Consider the following 23,602-nt stretch of genomic DNA (forward strand, 5'->3'; position numbering starts at 1 on the left):
ATGCCATTTATATGCGTGACTTATCATTGCAAATAATTTCATTATATGATAGGAATTTTCTCTTAGATAGAATTCATTTTTTTAATTTTACCGAAAAATGTCTAAATAGATTTAGTAGGGGATGTAAGTCAAATGATTTAATTAAAAAATTAATGATAAGAATACAGAAAAATTATTTATTTAGTTATGTAGCAAGATAGTTCGGTGACTAAAATTTTTATTTTTATTTTTCTGTAAAACAAAAACGATTACTAACTAACTTCTTATATTTCATATCAAAAAGTAAAATAATAAAAATACCGATCTCCAAGGAAAATTCAAAACGGAAAGGCCTTTATCAAATGGAAAAATCAAAAGCTCAAACTCATCAAACGAATGGAAAACAACTGTCATATTCCTGACTTGATACAGGCATTTTCTTATGTAGAAAATTGTGGATTAAATCTGGTTTTATAGCAAGCTAAGCCTCTCACTTGTATGACAGTCGCATAGAATTCCATTTAATTGACAACAATGTTTAAGCAAAACAAACAGACATAATAGGTAAAAATGTCAAAAACTGCGGTACAGCAGTCAACATTGTGTTATAATCTTAATCACTATAAAAAGAAATAACTATTTCATTACAAAAATAACCAAAACGCATATAGACACTCTATAGACAAAGTACATAAGCAAAAATGAAAGACAAGAATGCAATAATGACCATAGCACAATAACTCAATGACGGGATGGATAAATACCGATCCACGTCAAAAGTATATTACCAAAAATACACTGAACAGTAAAGGTTAAAAATATACAAGACGTTCTTTGACATTACCTTGGTTCATAAACTTTCTGCTCTGATATTGGTGACGTTTTATAAAGTCTGAGTAGATTTCGAACTGGATTGAATTAATCAGTCACGTGACGACGAGATTTCCGACATTCAATCAATTACGGTCATTTAGTTTTCTTCTAATGATATAACAGATTTTTTTCATATATCAATCTTTAAGAATGGGAATTTTACACAACCCCTAGCTTTGATAATAGTACGATATTCATCAGTGACATTGTGGCATAGAATAAGTGAATCCAATCGTATTTGTTTTCACTTTTGTTGCTGTTTCTACCTTATTAATAATCTTTAATCATGTATTAATCCTCTTTTGGCATTTTTACACGATGTATAAAACCACATCAAGGACTGTCTGTCAATATTTCTTACTTCTTTTCTACTTAGTGGTTATATACTAATGTTTTTATTTTTTATATTTGAAGAAACCTTTAATAATATGTCAACTGTGGATTTTTCTGAAGGCATCATTCGATTAAACACATTTGCGGATAAATGATACATACTAAGATTTGAACTTGAAAGATCAGATAAGTTTTTCTTTTTGTTTTTGTTTTTGGTACAGTAACATCTAACTTTATATGTTTAACCTTTGCAAATACAGCTGTTCCTTTAAATGTCAGCAAATAAATCACTATCCACGTGGCTAACAGACAGAGCAGAAGATACCATACCACGTGACCAGGCTCGGCAATACCATCTGATCTCTGCAAAAACTTCTCACTGAAACAAAGTGCATTTGTTTGATTAAAAAAAATAAAAGCTGAATAACAGTCACTTAGAAATTATAGGTAATCCTACGGCAAATAAATGTGTTTCTTAGTTTTACGTCATAACATCATTGTAAGCATTTGTGCGATTTTAGCAGAAATGGTTTCTCAGTTTTACGTCATAACACAATCGTTTAACATTTTGGGAGAATTTGGCTTAGATGGTTTTCACTTTGTGCACTTTTATTTTCATATAGCTTATGAACTCACTCTGCAATTTTGAAATTATTTTATTAGATATTTTCACATCTTTAATATCATTCATTTATTATCTATTCTACTAAACTAATATGCAAGATGAGGTTTGGTAAAAAATTATCATTAGCCGTCCTTTTAATGTAATATTTATCGCCATACAAGAGGCCATACTAAAATTTCTCTTTTATATTTTTAAAGTTTGATTTAGGCATTGCGAAAGGTCGTTATCAGCAAGCTAAATACTTTGAGCTTGGGTCCGTGTAACACTTATCAATTCAAAATTTTAAAAAGTTTTCAAATTTTAAATTTTTGGAATTTTGATACATGTGTATAAAAGTTTTACAATATCAAAATTCCAAATTTTTGAAAAATTTTGAAATTTTGAAATTTTCACCAAATAATTAAAATTTTAAAATTCTAAATATCCTTTTTAAATTTGATATATAAGATATTTGATCAAACTTTAAAAGTATTAAACTTAACGTGCAGTTTTGATTATTTCGCTTTTTGAAAGTTTGAATTTTTGAAATTTTGATAAAGATAAAAGAGCGAAAAGAGGGGAACCTGTAAAGTGCGAAACGGAATAAAAGCGGAACGAAACGAAACAAAACAAGATGAAATGAACTGTTACTGTTACTTAAAAGTTAATGCATAAAATAAAACCAGAGGCAGACAGTTGTAAGCGGTGAAAAATGGATAACAAAATAAATATTTCTCAAAAGCAGAGAATTCATTTTAAAACAAGAAACACGGCTCTGATTATGATCATTCTTAGTTAGGAATAAAAAGCACGAAATATATCAAATCATTTTTAATTGCAAAATAAATGATTTAAAGAAGAAGTTGGGTTTTTTTTTTAAATTGGACATCACATGAGATAACAGTATCCTGAAATTTTTAAGGTTTCGTATGTATTGAATTTTTTTTTTTTTTTTTTGAAACAAATTGATTATCGTTTTAAAAAATCTCTTACATCAGCTTATCGTTTCAGATAAATAATTCAGAACTATTTGGTTTTCCCAACGCCCATCAGTTAGGAGTGACAGTGAAAACTGACCAACTCGCAGTAGGCCAAATAGTATGGTAGGTTTGAGTATGTATATATTTTCTACTTAACTTTAAGCAATAAAATGGCTCGATACACGTGGATTCTCTCAAATTTGATTTCAAATGTTTTTGTTTTGCTTTACGACTTCTGCAATCATGTCGGCAGATGAAATCATTGAATGTACATTTTGAACGATCATCTTTAACCTTTTATCAACTATTTCGGTGGTTATAAATTGTTGGCCTTCAAATATTCGGCTTTGAGCGTTCCTGATTAAGGTAGATCAAGAAAAGCGCTTCGGACGCATGCAATTTTTAACGTTTTGTTTTTATTTGTTATCGATTACATGACGATCATATATTGCCTTGTATCATTGATTTCAGTTCTAAGTATTGGTACGGTAGGAATACTGAATTTAGGGTGTCGCAATGAACGTTGTGCTAGCCTCGAATGTGGGAGGTTGTTGATATCTTTTTTACACTGCTATCCGCTATACACGCTGAATTTAAGAGTAAGATCAAATATTAGTAGCTTGGACCCAGGATACTGTTATAAAGTATCTAAATAAAAAGTAAAATCACAAAAATACTGAACACCGAGGGAAATTCAAAACGGAAAGTCCCTAATCAAATGGCAAAATCAAATGATAAAACACATCAAACGAATGGACAACAACTGTCATATTCCTGAATTGGTACAGGCATTTTCAAATAAACTCATCATAGATACCAGGATGAAAATTTTGTATTTGCACCAGACGCGCGTTTCGTCCACAAAAGACTCACATCAGTGACGCTCGAATCAAATAAAGGTAAAAAGGCCAAATAAAGTCAAATAAATTTAAAAAGGCCAAATAAAGTAAACTTTAAAATCCAACTCATCGTTCTGGTTTTGTAAAAGCTGAATACATTCATACCATATAAACGTATACCATAAACATTATTTTCAGCCTGCATATTAATGTAATAGTTGCCGCTGTACATTAAGCGCCCATCTATCCATTTGTAGGTGTCGGGGGTGATGAAAAAAAATACTCTGTTCAAACAATGGACAAAAAAAATCTGAATCCAGATTTTTCCCATACCTTATAGTGTTAAATTTTAAACAAAATAATGTGATTGATAGCGTTGAAAAAACTAAATAAAATTGTTCGAGGATAAATTTCTGACTCCGACAAAAAAAAACATACCCCCCTTTTTTAAGTTAAATGGTTGCTTCCTTAGACAACGTTTGGACTGATGCTTGTAAAAAGTATATGCATTATCATATTGTAGCTCCATTAGGGGACCTAAATCCGCCACTGTTTTTAAATAGCGAATAAAAGGAAACGGGATTTTGTTGTATTAAGGGATAGTTCCGTATTTGTTATTTGCGCATTTTTAAGTTATCGCACGACAATCAATTTTGAGCAAAGTACAAGTACGCAGCGAAGTCTAGTCAGAATGAGGCGTGTAGAAAGAGTGCCAAGCTCTCTTCATGTTAAGAACCCCTGCAGTAACTCGTTGGTTTGTTGCAAGGCAACATTTCTGTCCCTATCCAATATACCCTCATTTTCCAGTGGCATCTAAATTTGCCAATCTTCATCCTGAACGGACTCTTACAGGACCTCTTATTGTACTTATTGTTAATTTGTTATCGTCCTGAACATGCATGAAATATTTGCCACTGGCAATTACCAATCAATCATTTAAAATAGGTCGTTTATATACAAATTACAAAGAAACTTAGGTTTCAACTCCCTCGGGCAAAGTAGCCCTTAGACGGATTTTGATATTTTTAACTTTCCTTTTGGCCATACACCTCTTCAATTGTTTCGGTTCTTATATTTGCTTGACTTTCAAATATTAAGTTTTCAGCGTTCCGTAGGTAAATGCTTTACTTAAAATTCAGCGTTTTACATTGTCCTGGTTTTTCGAGAACAACATTGATAAAATTGAGAATGGAAATGGAGAATGTATCAAAGAGACAACAACCCGACCATAGAGCAGACAACAGCCGAAGGCCACCAATGGGTCTTCAATGCAGCGAGAAACTCCCGCACCCGGAGGCGTCCTTCAGCTGGCCCCTAAACAAATATATATACTAGTTCAGTGATAATGGACGCCATACTAAACTCCAAATTATACACAAGAAACTAAAATCAAAAATGATACAAGACTAACAAAGGCCAGAGACTCCTGACTTAGGACAGGCGCAAAAATGCGGCGGGGTTAAACATGTTTTTGAGATCTCAACCCTCCCACTATACCTCTAGCCAATGTTGAAAAAACAAACGTACAACAGTACGCACAGTAAAACTCATTTTAAGAGAAGTCCGAGTCCGATGTCAGAATAGGAAACAAAAGAAAATAAACAAAATGACAATAATACATAAATAACAACAGACTACTAGCAGTTACTGACATGCCAGCTTCAGACCTCCATTAAACTGATTGAAAGATTATGTCTTCATCATATGAATATCAGGCACAATCCCTCCTGTTAGGGGTTTAGAATTATACCATCATAAAATATATGAGAAGAACATAACCCGTGTCATGCCAACAACTGGTTTTAGAATAAATATGTTTAATTCCGATGCAAAGACCCTATAAGTGAATCAATATTAAAGCCAAAATATGCAATCTTTAATGACCTGACAACAGTATCGTAACTATATCCCTTCTTAATAAGTCTGTTTAAAGGTTTTGTTAGCTTTTGAGGTGAATACTGACATTTTCGTGCTTTGTAAAGAATATTACCATAAAAGATTGGATGTGAAATACCCGAACGTATAAGATGTCTGCATGTTGAGTTGTATTTACGAATGATGTCCTAGTGTAATAATTTTTCAGTAATACATAAATTTCTCTCGCTAAAATCTAATACGTTGTTACATACACGAGCGAATCGTACAAGTTGAGATATATAAACACCATAAGATGGTGACAAGGGAACGTCACCATCTAAAAATGGATAATTAACGATAGGAAATGAAAAATCATCTCTTTTATCATAAATTTTTGTATTAAGCTTCCCGTTAATGATATAGATATCAAGATCGAGGAAAGGACAGTGGTCATTGTTAGTATTAGCTTTATTTAAAGTTAGTTCAACAGGATAAATTTCTTTAGTATACATACTGAAGTCGTCATTATTGAGAGCCAATATATCATCCAAATATCTAAAAGTATTGTTAAATTTTTGTATCAGATGTTGTTTCGATGGGTCTTTGCTGATTTTAGTCATAAATTGTAACTCATAACAATACAAAAACAGGTCCGCAATAAGTGGTGCACAGTTAGTCCCCATTGGAATTCCGATAACTTGACGATATACGGAATCTCCAAAGCGAACAAAAATGTTATCAAGTAAAAATTCAAGGGCAGATATAGTATCAAAGCATGTCCAATTGACATAGCTCTTTTGTTTGTTGCTACTAAAAAATGACCTAAAAGAGTTTGAACATATGTATTCGCATTCCGACTTTTTAAATGCCCATTTAATTAGGTGTGTGAATTTTTTCTTAATAAGAATATGAGGCAAAGTGGTATATAGGGTAGAAAAATCAAAACTTTATACAGATTCAAAATCACCAATATATGCATGCAATTTATCAAGTACTTCCAACGAGTTTTTGACACTCCAAAAGTAGTTAATTCCACTATTTTCAAAGGCCTTATTTGAACAATTTATTATCAGGTTTTTGATTGTACCAAGTGTACTAGTAAGTAGAATAGACAATTTAGTAGTGGAACAATGACTTGAAGACGAAATAAATCTATATTTGTAAGGTGATTTGTGTAGCTTCGGAAGCCAGTACATAGTTGGGACTTTCATTGTATTTGGTTCTGCTTGTAAAGAAGTAGCTAATAGTTTATGTTTGTTACAGATATCGTTTTCTGAAAATGAAGTCAGTTGGTGTATTGATGTATGGCCAAAATATATATTTCCGATTCCCAAATAGATTACCATCTCGATTGGTCACTTCAACTTAATCATATGTTTATCGTTGATATGAACTTTTTAAAATTATTTCAAATTACGATTTCAAAATGTCGACACCAACAAATGGATAGATGGGCTCTTAATGTACAGCGGCAACTATTACATAAGTATGCAGGTTTAAAAAAATGTTAATGGTTTACGTTTATATGGTATATAGATTTAAGAAGATGTGGTTTGAGTGCCAATGAGACAACTCTCCATCAAAGTCACAATTTGTAAAAGTAAACCATTATAGGTCAAAGTACGGTCTTCAACACGGAGCCTTGGATCACACCAAACAGCAAGCTATTAAGGGCCCCGAAAATGACTAGTATAAAACCATTCAAACGGGAAACTAACGGTCTTATCCACCGATCGTAGTAACTTTAACTTTACTTGTTCCAGACAAAACATTACCTATGCTACATCATATAAATATTTAGGCATATGGTTAGATGAACATTTAACGTTCGACAAAGCCGTACGCGAACTATCAAAATCAGCGAGCAGAGCACTCGGTGCGTTGTATGGCAAATTTATAAGCACAGGTGGAATGACACACTCTGTATACTCCAAGTTGTATTCTACTATGGTTGAACCAGTGTTATTTTATAGTTCGGGAATATGGGGCACAAAAGTGCATTCAGTAATAAACTCTATTCAGAACAAAGCAGCTAAATTTTTCATGTCTGTCGGAAGATACACTGCAAATACTGCGATTCGAGGAGATATGGATTGGACCTCGTGTTTTACGAAACAAAGAACTGCATGTATACGATTATTAAGTCGGATATTGCGATCTGGTGATACGCGTTTAACTCGAAAGATTACCGAGTGGACTAAAAATCGACATAAAGGATGGTACGTTAAAGTGAAAAGTTTTGTGGAAACCGTTGATGCCACTGCTATTCTTAATGATACATTAATTTCTACAAAATCTGTTATGCGAACAATAAAGGAACGCTTTAATGTTGTTGATAACGATGAATTCAAACAAGAATGTGACGATTCGAACAATGTAAACGGAAATAAATTAAGGACATTTAAAACTCCCAAAAACTGTGCGTCGAACTGTTTCCCTGTTCCGTAGCGGGTCTCTGCCTTTGGCGATCGAGACAGGACGATATGCTCGACCGCGAACACCAGTAGATGAAAGACTATGCCGACTATGTAATAGGAACGATGTTGAAAGTGAAAAACATTTTTTGTTGTTTTGCCCATTATATGACGATATTAGGTTTGAATTGTTTGCAAAAGCTAGAACTTAAATTGATGGTTTTGATACTCTTGATATGGACAGTAAATTTATCGAAATAATGTCTTGTGAAGATATACAAACTTCTTTGTCATATGCAATTTTTAAATCTTTTCAGAGGCGAAAACTATTTAGCACATGAGAATTTATCAAGCAATAACATTTAATGTTTTTCTATTTTTAATCATAAATAGATAATTTAGTCATTTTGGAAAACCTTTTACTTTTTTTAAAGTTTAACTGTGATAATTAAATATTTCTATTTTTAGTTCTTATTTTTAAAGCTCAGTGTTATGTTGAGTAAAAAGATTTAAATCTTTTCTAGATTTTTAGAATTTGAATTTTACACATATACACTAAAATGACTTGTTTAGTTAAATCTTTTAACATTTAGATACATAAGTGTCTCATAAGTCTACATAAGGCTGGATATTTGGTCATTGTATTTTGTGTTGTTTATGTAATTGTGTGTATGTATATATATATATATCTGATCAAATATGTGACACTATAATAAAATAAATCATTATTATATAAAAGACGAGAAACGAGAAACACTTATGAACCACATCAACAAACGTAATATAATATGAATGTATTTAGCTTTTACAAGATCAGCACGATGAGTTGGATGTTACATACATAACAACAGTATCCTGGATCCAAGCAAGCTACTTATATTTGATCTTACTCTTAAATTCAGCGTGTATAGCGGATAGCAGTGTAAAATAGATATGAATAACCTCCCACATTCGTTGCTAGCACAACGTCCATTGCGACACCATAAATTCAGTATTCCTACCGTATCAATACTTTGAACTGAAATCAATGATATAAGGCAATATACGATCGTCATGCAATCGATAAAAAATGAAAACAAAACGTTAAAAATTGCATGCGTCCGAAGCGCTTTTATGGATCTACCTTCATCAGGAACTCTCAAAAGCCGAAAATTTGAAGGCCAACAATTTATAACAACCGAAATAGTTGCTAAAATGTTAACTGAGATGATCGTTCAAAATGTACATTCAATGATTTCATCTGCCGACATGATTGCAGATAGTAAAAAGTCGTAGAGCAAAATGAAAAAAAATTAAATCAAGTTGCTCAGTTTTCACTATTACTCCTTAATGATGGGCGCTGGGGAAACCAAATAGTTATGAATAATTTATCTGAAACGCTAAGCTTATATGAGATATTTTTTTAAAAAGTAAATCAACTTGTTTGATGCCTGTTTAAATGGGTTTAAATAACTTTTTTTTTCAATAGATGCAAAACCTAAAAAAAATCAGGATACTGTTATCTCATGTGATGTCCAATTTGTTTTAAAAAAACTACTTTTTCTTTAAATCATTTATTTTGCAATTAAAAATGATTTGATATATTTCGTGCTTTTTTTTCCTAACTAAGAATTATTATAATCAGAAATATTTATTTTGTTATCCAATTCTTCACCTCGTACAACTTTCTGCCTCTAGTTTTATTTTTCAAATTTACTTTTAAGTAACAGTAATTGTTCATTTCATTTTGTTTCTTTTTTGTTTCGTTTTTTGTTTTTGTTTCGTTTCGTTCCGCTTTTATTCCGTTTCGCACTTTACAGGTTCCCCTCTTTCGCCCGTTTTCTATTTTTGAAATCCTTATCAAAAATTAAAAAAATCAAACTTTCAAAAAGTGAAATAATCAAAACTGTACTTTTAAAATTTTATCAAATATCTAAACTATCAAATTTAAAAACGATATTTATACTTTTAATTATTTGGTGAAAATTTCAAAATTTCAAAAATTTTCAAAAATTTGGAATTTTGATAATTTAAAACTTTGATCAACATTCCAAAAATCTAAAATTTGAAATCTTTTTAAAATTTTGAATTGATAAGTGTTACATGGACCGGGGAAGTCAACAAAAACTGACAAAATTAAACGCTTTCAATCAACGGAACAAGTGAAAACAACTTCGAGCATTCAATTTCTTTAATACGGCATAACATTGTTTATTATTTTATGTTTTAATCTATCACGCCAATCATGTAGAATCAAGTGCGTTTCCTATATTGATTTTGTACAAAATAAAGAGATGTGGTATGATTGCAAATGAGACAACCATCAAGTACAGACCAAGGTACGATGCTATAAACAACTTTTAGGGAACTGTTTGTTATTTTATGTATTAAAGTCCGCTGATCGAGACTTAAACTTAATAGAAAAAAGGGAGATGGTTATAACATCAAAAACTAGATTAACCCTGCAATATAGTCATGTGCTTCTTCCAAGTCAGGAACGTAAAGCAACCAACAATCAATGCTTCCAAGTCAGGAACTTCGCCAGTGGATGTCATAACTGGGTTTCTTAGCAGATCTTTGATGGGTTCTCTTTAATCTAATCGCAACTTTTATAGTCTTTTTTTAGAGCTTGACATATTCTATATGCGCATGTCTATTGTTGAAAACTGTATGTTGGCCTCAAGATGTCTTTATGTTATTTTTGTCGTTGGGTTGCTGTCTCGTTGACATATATACCCCACATCTACATTATAATTTTATTCATCAAACAGCTAAACAAATTTACGAAATGTATGCGTCAATATTATTTTGACCAACAAATGTAGCAGTTATATAAATGCTATGAATGGGACAAATGGTGTATACATGAAATCTTTCTATACGTTATCGGTTATATGGTTTTTTTATTTGTCGAGGACTATATTCGGATAGGAGAAGACATGGAAATAGATTGTTATGTTTGGTTGACAACCGTTTATATATACAGACAGTATTTGTCTTCTTGCACAACCTTAGAATCATTTAAGATCAGTGTGTGTTCTTCCATTAAGTGATAATTGTATCGTTCTCAACTTCAATATTCTTCTGTGAATTATTTTTACAGTAAGTGTCACGATTGATTCTGGTGATCCAAATAATGAATAATAGTTCATGTATATTTTAGTATGCAAGTAGTAATGTTACGTAAGTCTACTAAGAGTTTCTGTGTAATTGTATTGGTATTGATGTTATTGTCTTCTACAGTAAAATTGGGGAAAGTGTCTGGTAATGACTATTGCACAGATATGATCTGAATAATAAAAGTCCGATATAGGCCTTTTTTAACACCTAAATTTTTCTTCAAGCTGCAGAATCTATAGAATATCCTTTTTACCATTATTCATTAGCATTTATGTAATATATAAAAATAACAGTGTTGCTGAAGTGACAATTTCATATGACGCGTATAAATTTACAGTGATTGCTAATGAGACAACTATCTACCAAAGACAGGTCACTGTACGGCCTTCAACAATGAGCAAAAGTCAATAAAAACAAATATTTACCTTATCAAAAGACTGTATAATATCAAACAATTTCACAGCTTTGGCTTTTGTATATAATTCAATAAATAAATACTAAATGTCCATCCAAAATTGTAACCAGTAATTGGAGATATGCGGTCTATCAAGGGACGGAATAATGCAGATGTCATTTAAAAAAACGAGTACCCCACAAATGAAGGTACATGTAACGTCCGTATTTTGTACAGGTTAACCAGTTATCATATTTATAATACGTTTTGCTTTTACTTACTGGAAATATCTGTTTACATCTCCATATTCTGTCGGTCTGTAAAAGAAAATATAGTTGTACGAATTGGTGTAGTCCTATATACCCCAGTATGTGGAATTTTCAAGAGGAGAAAATCTAATTACGATAGCAATCCCTCGGGTAAGAACTCACTTACTCTTACCATTCTACCCGTTCAATAAGCATAGCAAGTATCGAACATTTAGCGTATAATATCTTTTGGTATTCCAGTAGTATATCCCTGAATTAACACCATGTATTGTCAGAGAGTCGGCCAGAATCAATTTGCGCCAATTACAGTTTTGAAAAGTATCAATTGCGCCACTCTCTATTTTTCGGATGGTATTAATTGAACTGAAGCATTCCATTCTCATTACAATGAACAATTTTATGATTCACATCCGTCGTTGTTCTCACAAAGATTCAGGCCACGACATACATTTAAATCCGAATAGCTGGCTCAGAAGTTGCGAGAAGTCAACACGACTTGGAAAAATAAAACTTTGCTCTAGAAAAGTACCAAACACTAGTGAGAGGAGAAGTGAGCAGAAAGGAATATGTTTCTATTTTAAGTTACAAATACCAGCCTTTTGTTTAATGTTGAACATAGACATATTATAGTTTCAACTTCGTAAATATGAGTGAACGTTTTAATTCAGCATATTTTTTGTATTAGAATAACTTTAACTTAGGCAGTCGTTAAACTGTCGGTCAATAAGCCCAGATAAAGAAGGGGAAGGTATATCATTCAGTAGATATATATAGGTAAGAATAAATAAATTGTATAATTTTCTTATTAGCGCAAATAATACCTATAGTTTTATAAATGAAGTGGCGCAGAAGTAGCATTAGCCCAATTAAGTTGTTGCGCAAATGGTTTAATTTTTGGTGCAAATAGATATCGACCAAATATTATTTGGTATTCCTCAAGTGACAATATCCCTCGAAATGGCTATATTAAATTAAAATGGCGGCATTTACAGTGAAATGATCTCCGGTATTACACTTGTGGCAATATCCATTGAAATTGCGACGTTTAGCGTGAAATATTCTTTGGTATTCCGCTAGTGGCAAATATCGCTTTGAAAAGGTGACATGCATTGTGCGTGTAATAATCTACAAAATGTTTTGCCATACAATAAGATGGTACTTGTATTGAGAAATATTACATTATTTCAATATGAATAAATATTGATCTTATTTCTATTTCTAAGAAAGAAACCCGAAAAAACGAATAACCATACGACCTCTAAATGGCAAAATATAGTATTGAACAATATACATGACTTGTGTACATATACAATATGGCAAGCTTTTAAACCTCCCCCGAGTTCAAACAAAGTCGTGAATGAATCAAATAGAAACTACCAAAGGATTTTCAATCAACAGCATCTTCTCTAAAAGAGAACAAAATTATTAAGATATAATGACAGAGGAGAACCACAGACGATGTGCCTGACTTGATGCTCATACACTTGTGACGGCATTAAATTAGTTTAAACTTTTTAGATCTCCACCCTAAAATAAAAGACAGCAAAAACTTAACCATCAAACTAGAATTGATAATAATCATCAAACTTTAGGTTGGAGAAAGTTCCAGTAACGGAAAACAATTCCGTGACCGCACTACAATAACATTCCTCTTTCTATATTATATTGCTTTTATTTATGTCGTTGGGTTGCTGTCTAGTTGCCTCCACAGATCCTGTGACGATTGATAAAATTACATGTTTTTTTGTTTTTTTTTTTTGTTTTTTTTTATTTACTCGATTAACCTTAATATCTACCTACTACACCAGTATTAAATAAGAAAATTTTGAAATGAAACAGCGCTATACCTACACTAATGAATTGATGTACCGTAAAGAGATTGTAATATGCGCAGACGTCAGATTCGTGTAGGCTGAACATGGTATCTATAAGTTACCAAGACGTATATAAATGCATGAAGGGTTTTTATATAACTGTTTTTGATGTAATAACAATAAAAATTACACCTAGTACAGAAAAGTAAAAATTTGGATCTATTTTAGAACCGGAACAATTTAACTTATTTATAAAACCATGAACAGTTAACACGATACGACGCCATATATAGACACTAAAACGGCTAGATATATAAAATCTTTGGTCTGAAATAACTTTGTCTTTTTATGATAACATTAAGATAGACGAATTAGTTATTTTTGTCATATGGAAATGAGTGAGCCAATTAGTATGGAACCATTAGCGGTGTAAGTTTGTAATTTATTGGCTTATTTATACTTGGACGAATTTTTTATTATAATACTAATGCGCTTAACTTTATCGCACCGAAGCAATACTATTGAAAGGTAAATAGTGTTCCTATTGTACATAGGATCTATGACCAGAGGGATATGTATCACATTTTACATTGTAGGCTTTCTTTCATTTCAGTGGTGTCTTGACTTTTAGAATAAGATTGTAAATGTAGATTCGGAAGGAGTGTGGTTAATTTAGGTAAAGTAAGCGCAACATGATCTGCTTAACTTTCCAGAACACCTGATATCACCCCTTGGTTTTGTGGTGGGGTTCATATTGTTCCCTCTTACGTCTTCTGTTGCCTTTTTTGTTTTGCGGCATGGAAATGTTGGTTTTTCTCTGACTTCTGATTTTTTTCCTTTTGGTATCTTACTCCTCTGTTGAATGGTCGGCTAATTTTTAAAACTCGGAGATTTTCAGCTGAAAACAATAAGGTGTGATCGCCCTTTCTCTGACGACCTTTATATGTAATTTTTAAATGCCGCATGTTGTTGTTTGCTAGATTTCTTGTCAAAATAAACCGTAAATACATAGTATAAAGGATACAATAGGGAGACCTGCAGTTCAAAGACAGGTAGTATTTCTTATTTCGGGATTTGACTGTAGAATCAAAGTGCGTCTACTCTATGGTGTATGTACCATATCTGTAACATTAGGTACAGTAACTGTAAAAATTCCAAAATTCTCCTTCCATTCAAAGAGGGTTAATGTCTCATGTATATTAATACCCCTTACCTAACAACACTAGTGTTGCCACTTCTAAAGCCATCAAAGGAAACAAAGGAAAAATAAAGGCTGTAACTCAGTTCCAATCCTGTTGTTAAACACCGTAGAAAAGTCATTACAAGAAGGGCCACTGCGCCTCCTGTAAAATAAAATCCAGTGAAAACATCTAAAATATTTAGCATGTAATCTTTTTAAGGCACTCATTTGTTTCGTTACTTTTTGATCCAGTATACTATTCATATATATATTGGATGAATTTACAAATTGTCAGTTACATGACAACATATAATATCAACGTATGAACAGTATGGAATAAATTAATATCATATATATGTATTTAATTAAGCCAAATAAATAGATTTCAAGGACAATTCCTAAATTTGTTAGCTTTATGAAAATTTTACCGTAAAAATGTGTGTAAACAAGAGGCAGCAGTAGTTAAGCGATGTTCAAAACTCGTAAAACTATTCGGAATATACCAAGTAAGACGAAACTGTGAGGGATTATTATGAACAAATAGAGCAAGACCGGATTCGTCGCTAATGTAAGAGTTCCTTCTTTGCAGCAATCACCAGCCATGCACATAAGGATTCGGTCATAAATACGAAGATTGGGAATAGGTCATAAAACATTTCAGACGACTTGTCTGGTGGGTTCAGAGTTAAAAAAACATCAATATCCGGTGAATTGAGACGGAGACATATCGTATAGGACAAGCCAATTCGTGGTTACCTTGAGGGTACCGAAATGTCAAGTTATATTTCAATTGTAAAATAATTTTTTATTAATGCAATTTCACTTTTATGGACATCTGAGATGTCACTGCAAACACATGTAAATCGAACCTACAGTGCAAGGCATACTCTATTAGAAAAATCAACATAACATCGTAACAAAAAAAGGAAAATTAACAGCACAAATGTAAACTAGGTCCTGTTTGTCATAATTTTGGTATGAAACATTTAAACGAAAAATGAAAAACCACAAGAAAACTCCCAGTCTGTTCATTTATTTATTATTCAAACTTTTCCGAAATAGAATACGGTCTTTTCACTCGTATAACTTTTAAAACTGGAATTGAATGACAGAATTTTCCAACTATTTCGAATTTGTCTATTATGATAAACAACTTTTTAACGGATTTGACTTTTGAAAACTGGGATCAAATTACTGAAGATTCCATCTATTCCTTGACTGTAGACAACATCTTATCTAATTTACCTTTTAAAACTGGGATCAAATTGCCGAAGATACCAACTATCCGTGTCTGTAGACAACTTCTTATCTAATTTACCTTTTAAAACTGGGATCAAATTGCTGAAGATACCAACTATTCCGTGTCTGTAGATAGCTCCTAATTTTATTTGAAGGTAACATATTGGAATGCAGATCAGGATCAGTAAGACATAATACGCCACTAAGAAAAGAGCTGAAAACATAAAACATATTGTTATTACGTGTCACAACACCTGTCAATATAATGTAAGATTGATAGATTTTTGTTTGCTTAATGTCCAGTGAAAAAAATTAACCATAATCAGGACGTGAAGAAAAATTAATCTTATAGGTATGCTTTGCAGAATGAAGGATGGGAAATTAAGAATGCAGTTTTCTCGCATTCCATAGAACACAGTAAATGTTATACGTCCCATCAAGTAGCAAATCAATGTAACAATGTCTTCTTGCATGAAGTAACTTCAAGTATATTTAATATTATATATATATTTAATAATAACTTAGTTAACCAAAAAAGATAAAGGTGTATATTGTTATTTATGAAAAGATGTCTGTATCCAAGTAGTTATAATACAAATCAAGGAAGTTTTGTTTAAATCAAATAAATATACAATACCGTACTTTGACCTATAATGGTTTACTTTTATAAATTGTGACTTGGATGGAGAGTTGTCTCATTGGCACTCATACCACATCTTCTTATATCTATATAATAGATGTGATTTGATAACCAATTTATTAACTACCCACCAAAATACAAGATGTTAACAAATTTATTCATATGATAACGTTCCTGTTCCTTACAGACATTTCACTAATGATATAACTCTTCTCTTGTAAAACATTCATACTTCCATTGCATGAGTAATTGTGAACATTTCTTAAACTAAAAATCTGTCCGGAGTACAATTGTAACAGTTAAGCAACAAACAATCAATAAGTTTGATATATTACAGATCTTTTAATTAGAAGTTCAGAAATTACAGACCACGCAAATTATCTTCTTAGAACAATTACCATCAACGGTGTTCCGCATGGTAGACCAATCGCTTACATCTATGGCATGCTCTCTATTTTAACACTTATAATTTGTGTATTGGTAAGTCTTATACAAATCATTCAGGAATTATGAAGATAATCTATGTTTTTCCTTTTTAGTTACTTCGTAGAAAACATTAACTTTTAGTAGTATTAATATTGTTCTAATTTATAAAAGAAGTTTTCTTAACAACATTATTTTTGTGTTCAATGCATTAACTTTTTCGTATGATGTTTCTCAACCTGATTACATTCAAAGAATATTTTAGAGTGATCTTTTTTCTGATATGTTCTGCCATGAGCAAGTAATGAACTATATCACAAAATATTCGAAACTGTATAATACAGTCTAAAACATGCTGCAAGAGACCAAATACATTGTAACCGAATTAGACGAAACGCGCATCTGCTGTACAAATGTTCAATCCTGATATCTATGAGGAGTTTATTTATAAAAGATAGACGGTTAGAATTTATTTAGGTTTTAAGACATAACCGTTCTAAAAATAACATTTATTTATATTATATCATTGTTTTGAAAAATGTCTACTTATTTAGTTTCATCATGCAGAACTATGTTATTTACATTTTTAGGTTGATTTATTCAAGAATTGAATGCTTCTTAATGTAGCTTTATTTGGGAATTAAAGCGTTGACCAAAGCACATGTTGTATGCTTCCGTGCTTCATACTAAAGATGAACGCACAACCAACGCTTTCAAAATCCTATAAAATTACAGTATTTTCCAAAATGATTTCAAATCAGTAATATATTTACTTAATCCAAATAATTTAGCTAAACTAATATATAATAAGTTGAGACAAGCTTTTGAAGTACATAATAACGCTGAGTGTCAGTTGCTCTACCATAAGTACTTTACAAAATAAATAGACTTGTAGTTACATATATAAAGCATATCATTGATTGTCGTTAATTTTCTCTTGTTATGCATTATTTTAAATTTACTTTATTTGTCAAATTGTACATGTCATGTATGATGTACACACGGATAACGCAATGTCATATTTATCATATGTGCTTTATCCAATAAAATATTTGAATTTGAATTTGAAGAAAAATACAAAAAGAAGCATTCAATTCTTATAAATACATTTGTGCTATGATGCAACCATGAAAGTACAATTTATATCATTTGTTTTAGTTTTGTTTTCCTATGCATTGTTGTGACGTTGTCATGGGAAGCACATGCTTTCACAACTGTTGCATTTTATTGGGAAATAAAATCTAATTCTGGAATGCCTCTCGATTGTTGTCAGCCAAAAGTACGGATTCTTATGAAACATACATGGACATGTAATGTAATTATTTGGTTATAGATTTCCAAACCAATCATATTGTCAAAAATTATTAAACGTGATGTTGTTTTTATTTTGAAATATAATATGATAAATAAGTAATGAATAGCGTCAGGTTTGAACTGTTGATATATCTGACGTGAGCCCAATGGTAAAATGTAACAAATCAGATTCACATGATCGTTTGTTCATTGTTCCAGTGTTTAAAGATGTAGTTATTTTGTACTTTTACAATACCTTAAGTTATTTTCAACGTAAAAATAAGGAGATGTGGTATGATTGCCAATGAGACAACTATCAACCAGAGTTCAAATGAAGTGGAGGTAAGTAGCTATCGGCCATCGGACGGCATTCAACAATTAGAAAACCCCAAACCGTAAAGACGGTTATAAAAGGTCCGGACATGAACAATTTTCAAGCCTTTTTGAAGTTATGAACCTTAATCCGTTAAAGGAAATTACAGAACAATTATCGTTCAGAACTATTAAGTCCAAATGAAATGCTGGCAATCATTTTAGTGTTTGACGATGAACATTGCGTGAAGTGTTTCATTACAGACGGAAAATACAATACAGAAAATGTTGAGATTCCGTGCCATAAGAATGTTAAGTAATTTGTTATGCAAATATCTTCGCGTATTGGATTTTTTAAGTCTATAGCCTTAAACAAATTATGCTTTCGTGGTTTTAATCAACCACCACAGTAAAAATATATTGAAACGCTTGTAGATGGAAAAATTGTTTTGAAGAAAAAGTACTTTTCTTGCGCACACCCAGACTTTAATTTTTCATTTAGTATATAGCTCTGTTAATGTCTCTAAGTTTCCTTTTCTAAATGATACTTTTTTATATAGAAAAAATAAGATACCAAGGACTAATCAAAAATCATAAGTCGTAAAAAGACAGAACATCATGGCCAAAAGAAAAAAGACAAATTACAGCACAATAAATACTTCACAGAAAAATAAAGGTTGAACTCCACAAAAAGCTTTCCAAACATTCTGCATATATTTTTACATAAATTGTTTGCTCTATCAAACTATAATTCTATTGAAAAAAAAACGTTAAGATGTGTTTGCATTTCCGTAAAGAGTCATTCAATTTTGAGATGATTGAAGAAAACAGGAAAATAAGGAATAATTGACAAATGGTATTGTCATATTCATTGTCATTATTGAATAATCTAAGTCGTCATCAACTATTATGCAATCATTTGTTTCCGTCTCTTGTAAAATTATAACCAATCATTTCGTGAACATTTTTTTCTAGAAAGTTTCTCCAAGCTAAGATAAATATTATCTACCATTTGAGGCGGCTGAAAGACGACACTGCAAATGTTTAATAATTTTATACAATTATCACAATCCCTATGACGTTTCAAAAGTCGTTTAAAAAACGTAATCAGCAGTAAAATGTTCAAAATTTAAAGTTTAAATCTTCATTGATATATACTGACTGACTTTAAAAACGCAACACTCATTTTGTTGATTTTTTTTACCAAATCATGGTTGATCCTCATAAAACTACTATTCATGCTTACCATACTTCTTCCTCTTTCGAAAAATCAACATCTGACTTTCCTGTGGTTATTTAGCTTACCGGATTATTTGACGGCAGAAACTCGTCTTACTGTCTTTCCGACAACGATACAGGCAGACGGGATTTGTTGATGACCACCAGTGACTAAATCAACATGTAGTGACAATGCAACGTCAATAGAATTTGATTACGCAACGTCATTTGCGAGACATGTTTACGGCCGAAACGTCATCTGCTAATCAAATAGCCGAATGCCATTGCACACAGATTCATGCCATAAATGTTTACCATGAACTGAAATGCCAAAGAATCGACTGCAGAAAATCATTCAAAGCCCTAAAGGTTCACCCGCATAATTGCCAAAACACACTGTAATGGGCGGAACAAAGGCAAAATCAGAAGGTGCAAAACAGAACCCAAAACATGCCGAACAGAATTGGTTGACCTTTCTGACAATCATTTTGGCGTTGGTTACAGGCAGTCATTGCTTTCGACGGTGACACATCCATTGGTAAGGGTTTCAGTGTATACCACATGATTTCAACACTAAAAATGACGTAATCAATTCATCTTTCGAACTGCAAATTATTTTTTAAACAATGTAATAATGAATGAAATTTCTGTTCATATATGTTTGTTCAACAAAAATTGCAAATTAAAAAGAATAATCTAGTGTTGCGTTTCTAAAGTCGATCAGTATATGTAGAGTATTTTAAAGGGTAGAAAGAGATATGTAAAATTATTAATTCCGAAATTTCTAGTCTTGAACCCGACTCGAGGGGATTATATTTGAGATCAGACCATTGCGCACTGACATCAGTCAGTTCTATACGTTCATTATGACATACCAGAGAATACACATTGCATTGCTTTTTTAATAGTGATTAAGTTTTAAACGTTTAATTTGGAAATTACAAAATTCTAATCTTTCGTGGTTACATAAGCCTGTAATTCAGCCTTTGTCGTTTGTTGCTGTATAGCATATTTGTTTTTGGTTTATTGTTTTGTGAATAAATCGGACCGCTAGTTATTTCGTTTGAATTGTATATTTTCTTATGAATATGATCTGTGACATCGAATGCTCCGCAAACAATGATTAATGAAACAATTTATGCATAATAGAAGATTCTAACGATAACGATATTAAACCATTTATTACATTACTACAAGCTCCGCACACGGGGTCGACTTAAAAAGAGAAACACGAACATCTATCTTGTCCATGAGACTTCGATTAATATAAAAATAAAAAGACGTGGTATGATTGCCAATGAGACAACTCTCAACCATAGACCAAATGACATAGAAGTTAGCAATTATAGGCCACCGTACGGCCTTCAACAATGAGAAAATCCCATGCCGCATACGGTAAGCTACATAAGGCACCGACATGACAAAAGTGTAGCTACATTTTATTTCCTTCGAAGTTAATTATTCTAAGTCTTTGTACTGGTCGAAATACTAAGGATTTTCGACCAAGGAATAGATAACTTGTATTTGTCAAAACCTTTCGGAACTTTTGGGTTCTCAATCCTCTTCAACTTAATATTTTATTTGACTTTTAACTCTTTTAATTCGAATGTCCCTTATGGATTTTTTTTATACGAAATGCGTTTCTAGCGTAACAAATTATAAGCCGTGTATCTTTAATAAGATTTTTCTATTCTAATCTAATTCTAGATGGAAGCATGCAAGACCGTTTATAAAGACAATGACATTATTTCGAAAAAATGTTTTCCATTAGAATTTAAGTATACAGAATATTGTTCTTTGATTGTCTCCTTTACAATAGAATGTTTATTCTAAGGCATGAATGGCAAACCAACGATAAGTATTTTAGGTTTCTACAATATAGCCGCAGCTGTCTATATATATATAGCAGTCCATATTTTTCAACGTTGCTCAGATAATGACACCTTCAGTGTAAATTATGTTCTTCATTTCGGAATTTTGATATTTGGTCTCAAAGGCAAACATCAATACTGATTTTGTGATAATTAGTAATTACCTAGAAGCTTAAACTTGATCATAAGTTACAAATTGCGCTTCGAGCGGAGCATAAATAATATGGTTCGCCTTGATTTACCACATTATATATGTCAGGAGGATGAGTACAGAAATATGTAGAGTGACTTTAGTATTTCATTAAGAATGATAATTTTGAAGATATGATTGACAGAACAGCATAACTAGCTCACGATTTCAAGTGAAATTAATTGTTTGTCACATTCAGCCTGTGTTTTTCGTGCCAGAGATTGAGTTAATCTAATAATCAAAGATAGTATGTTCCAAATCAATGACATGGAAGGAACAGTGTTTTAATTATGTCTTAACCATTTCTTCGATTATGCATAGTTTAGACAACGCTTTCGAAAATTATCACTGACCTTTGCTAGAACTCTGCAAATCCTATAATAAACAGGTAAACGAAAACGTCCTAGGGAAATCCGGGAGTATTTCACTATCTCGGATTGCAAATGACAGCAATTGGTTCGTCAAGATTTTTACAGAAATTAGCAAATTTGATGCAGCGCTGCAATTTATTTGTGAGATCTTCTATTTATGTATGCAAGGTCTACATGTTTTCATCTTCATATTTACAAATACAGAAAAAAATTATTTTTGATATTAAGCAAGAACACGGGTAAAGTGACCCTAGTTTTTCGGAAATAATTTTTCCAGAGTTATATTCTCATTTTTATTTACTCGCCAGCGATGAAAGTCGCAGATAACATAGAGATGCTTATTCGACATCGGTGACGGCGTGAACGTTTTGTATAATGCTTTATAATTTAGAAGGAAGAGGATCATTATTATATTGGTATGAGACGTCTTATGTTCTGAACTTTTCTTCTTCCATATTCTATTGTCTTTGACCTCATTTTAATGGTTAAGCGACTGTTTGAAAAATCTTTGCGGGAATTCTCATTATAAGTAATAGGATAATGTTATTGGTACATGGGTCCTTGCAAGGTCTAAAGGTCCATCAGACAGTGAGGGTTCACCTCACCTTGACCACATTTCATGGATCAGTGATCAACGTGAAATTGTAGTGGTCAATACACTAAGAAATTATAGGTCAACTGAATTAGTTGTATGGAATTATTGTAAGATATTTGGAGGGTTGCAGGGTTCATCTGACCTTGACCTTATTTTCATACGTCATTGGTCAACCGTTAAGTTTGTGAAGTAACGTCCGTTTCTCAGATACTATAAGAAATGGGACAATTATATTTGGTGGATGGCATGATTGTAAGGTAAGGAGTACATGTTCGTCTGTCATCTGACATTGACCTCATGTACATGAATCCTTGGTAAAGTTACGTTTGGTTGATATTTTTAGTAAAACACAACTTAGATACTTTCAACCCCAATTCAGTCACTATCAATTTCATTTCAGCGTGTGTAGTTTTGTTTCAAAATTCTATCATTTTGGTTGTTTATTTTACTCACATAATAGTTCTTTTCTCATAATAAACCATGAATAAGCCTGACAAAAAAATGACAATTTTGCACTTCCTGTGGCCTCAAAACAAACTCGGTGACCAATACTATTCATTATAAAAAAAATTAATAGGACGATATAAAGTATGAAATAAAGTATGAAAAGAAATATTATTCTGACAAAAGGTCAGGATACTCAAGCTTTATTAGTAGAGATACATACGTTAGTGATAATGAAATAATTTTGCTACGTAAACATTGTTATTCCCCGGATTCTTCTCATCATGGTAAAACCTAGTTTTAAAACTTTCATACAAGTGAGATGTTTAGCTAGCTATAAAACCAGGTTTAATCCACCATTTTCTACATAA

The 23,602-nt window shown here is 32.0% G+C and overlaps 1 protein-coding gene across 1 annotated transcript in view; it reads right to left on the minus strand.

Annotated features, from left to right (window-relative positions):
- The window catches only part of LOC127735871 (sodium- and chloride-dependent GABA transporter ine-like), a 73,938-nt gene that overhangs the window by 28,563 nt on the left and 21,773 nt on the right, over positions 1-23,602 (minus strand). Inside the window, exons 2-5 of the mRNA XM_052246271.1 lie at positions 15,954-16,088; positions 14,669-14,798; positions 11,654-11,689; positions 1,432-1,564 (exon numbers count right to left, since the gene is read on the minus strand). Coding sequence (XP_052102231.1) covers positions 1,432-1,564; positions 11,654-11,689; positions 14,669-14,798; positions 15,954-16,088 — 434 coding nt within the window. The remainder of the gene's footprint in view (positions 1-1,431; positions 1,565-11,653; positions 11,690-14,668; positions 14,799-15,953; positions 16,089-23,602) is intronic.

Source organism: Mytilus californianus, unplaced genomic scaffold (assembly GCF_021869535.1).
Source record: "Mytilus californianus isolate M0D057914Y unplaced genomic scaffold, xbMytCali1.0.p SCAF_3, whole genome shotgun sequence".
NCBI classification, from domain to species: domain Eukaryota; kingdom Metazoa; phylum Mollusca; class Bivalvia; order Mytilida; family Mytilidae; genus Mytilus; species Mytilus californianus.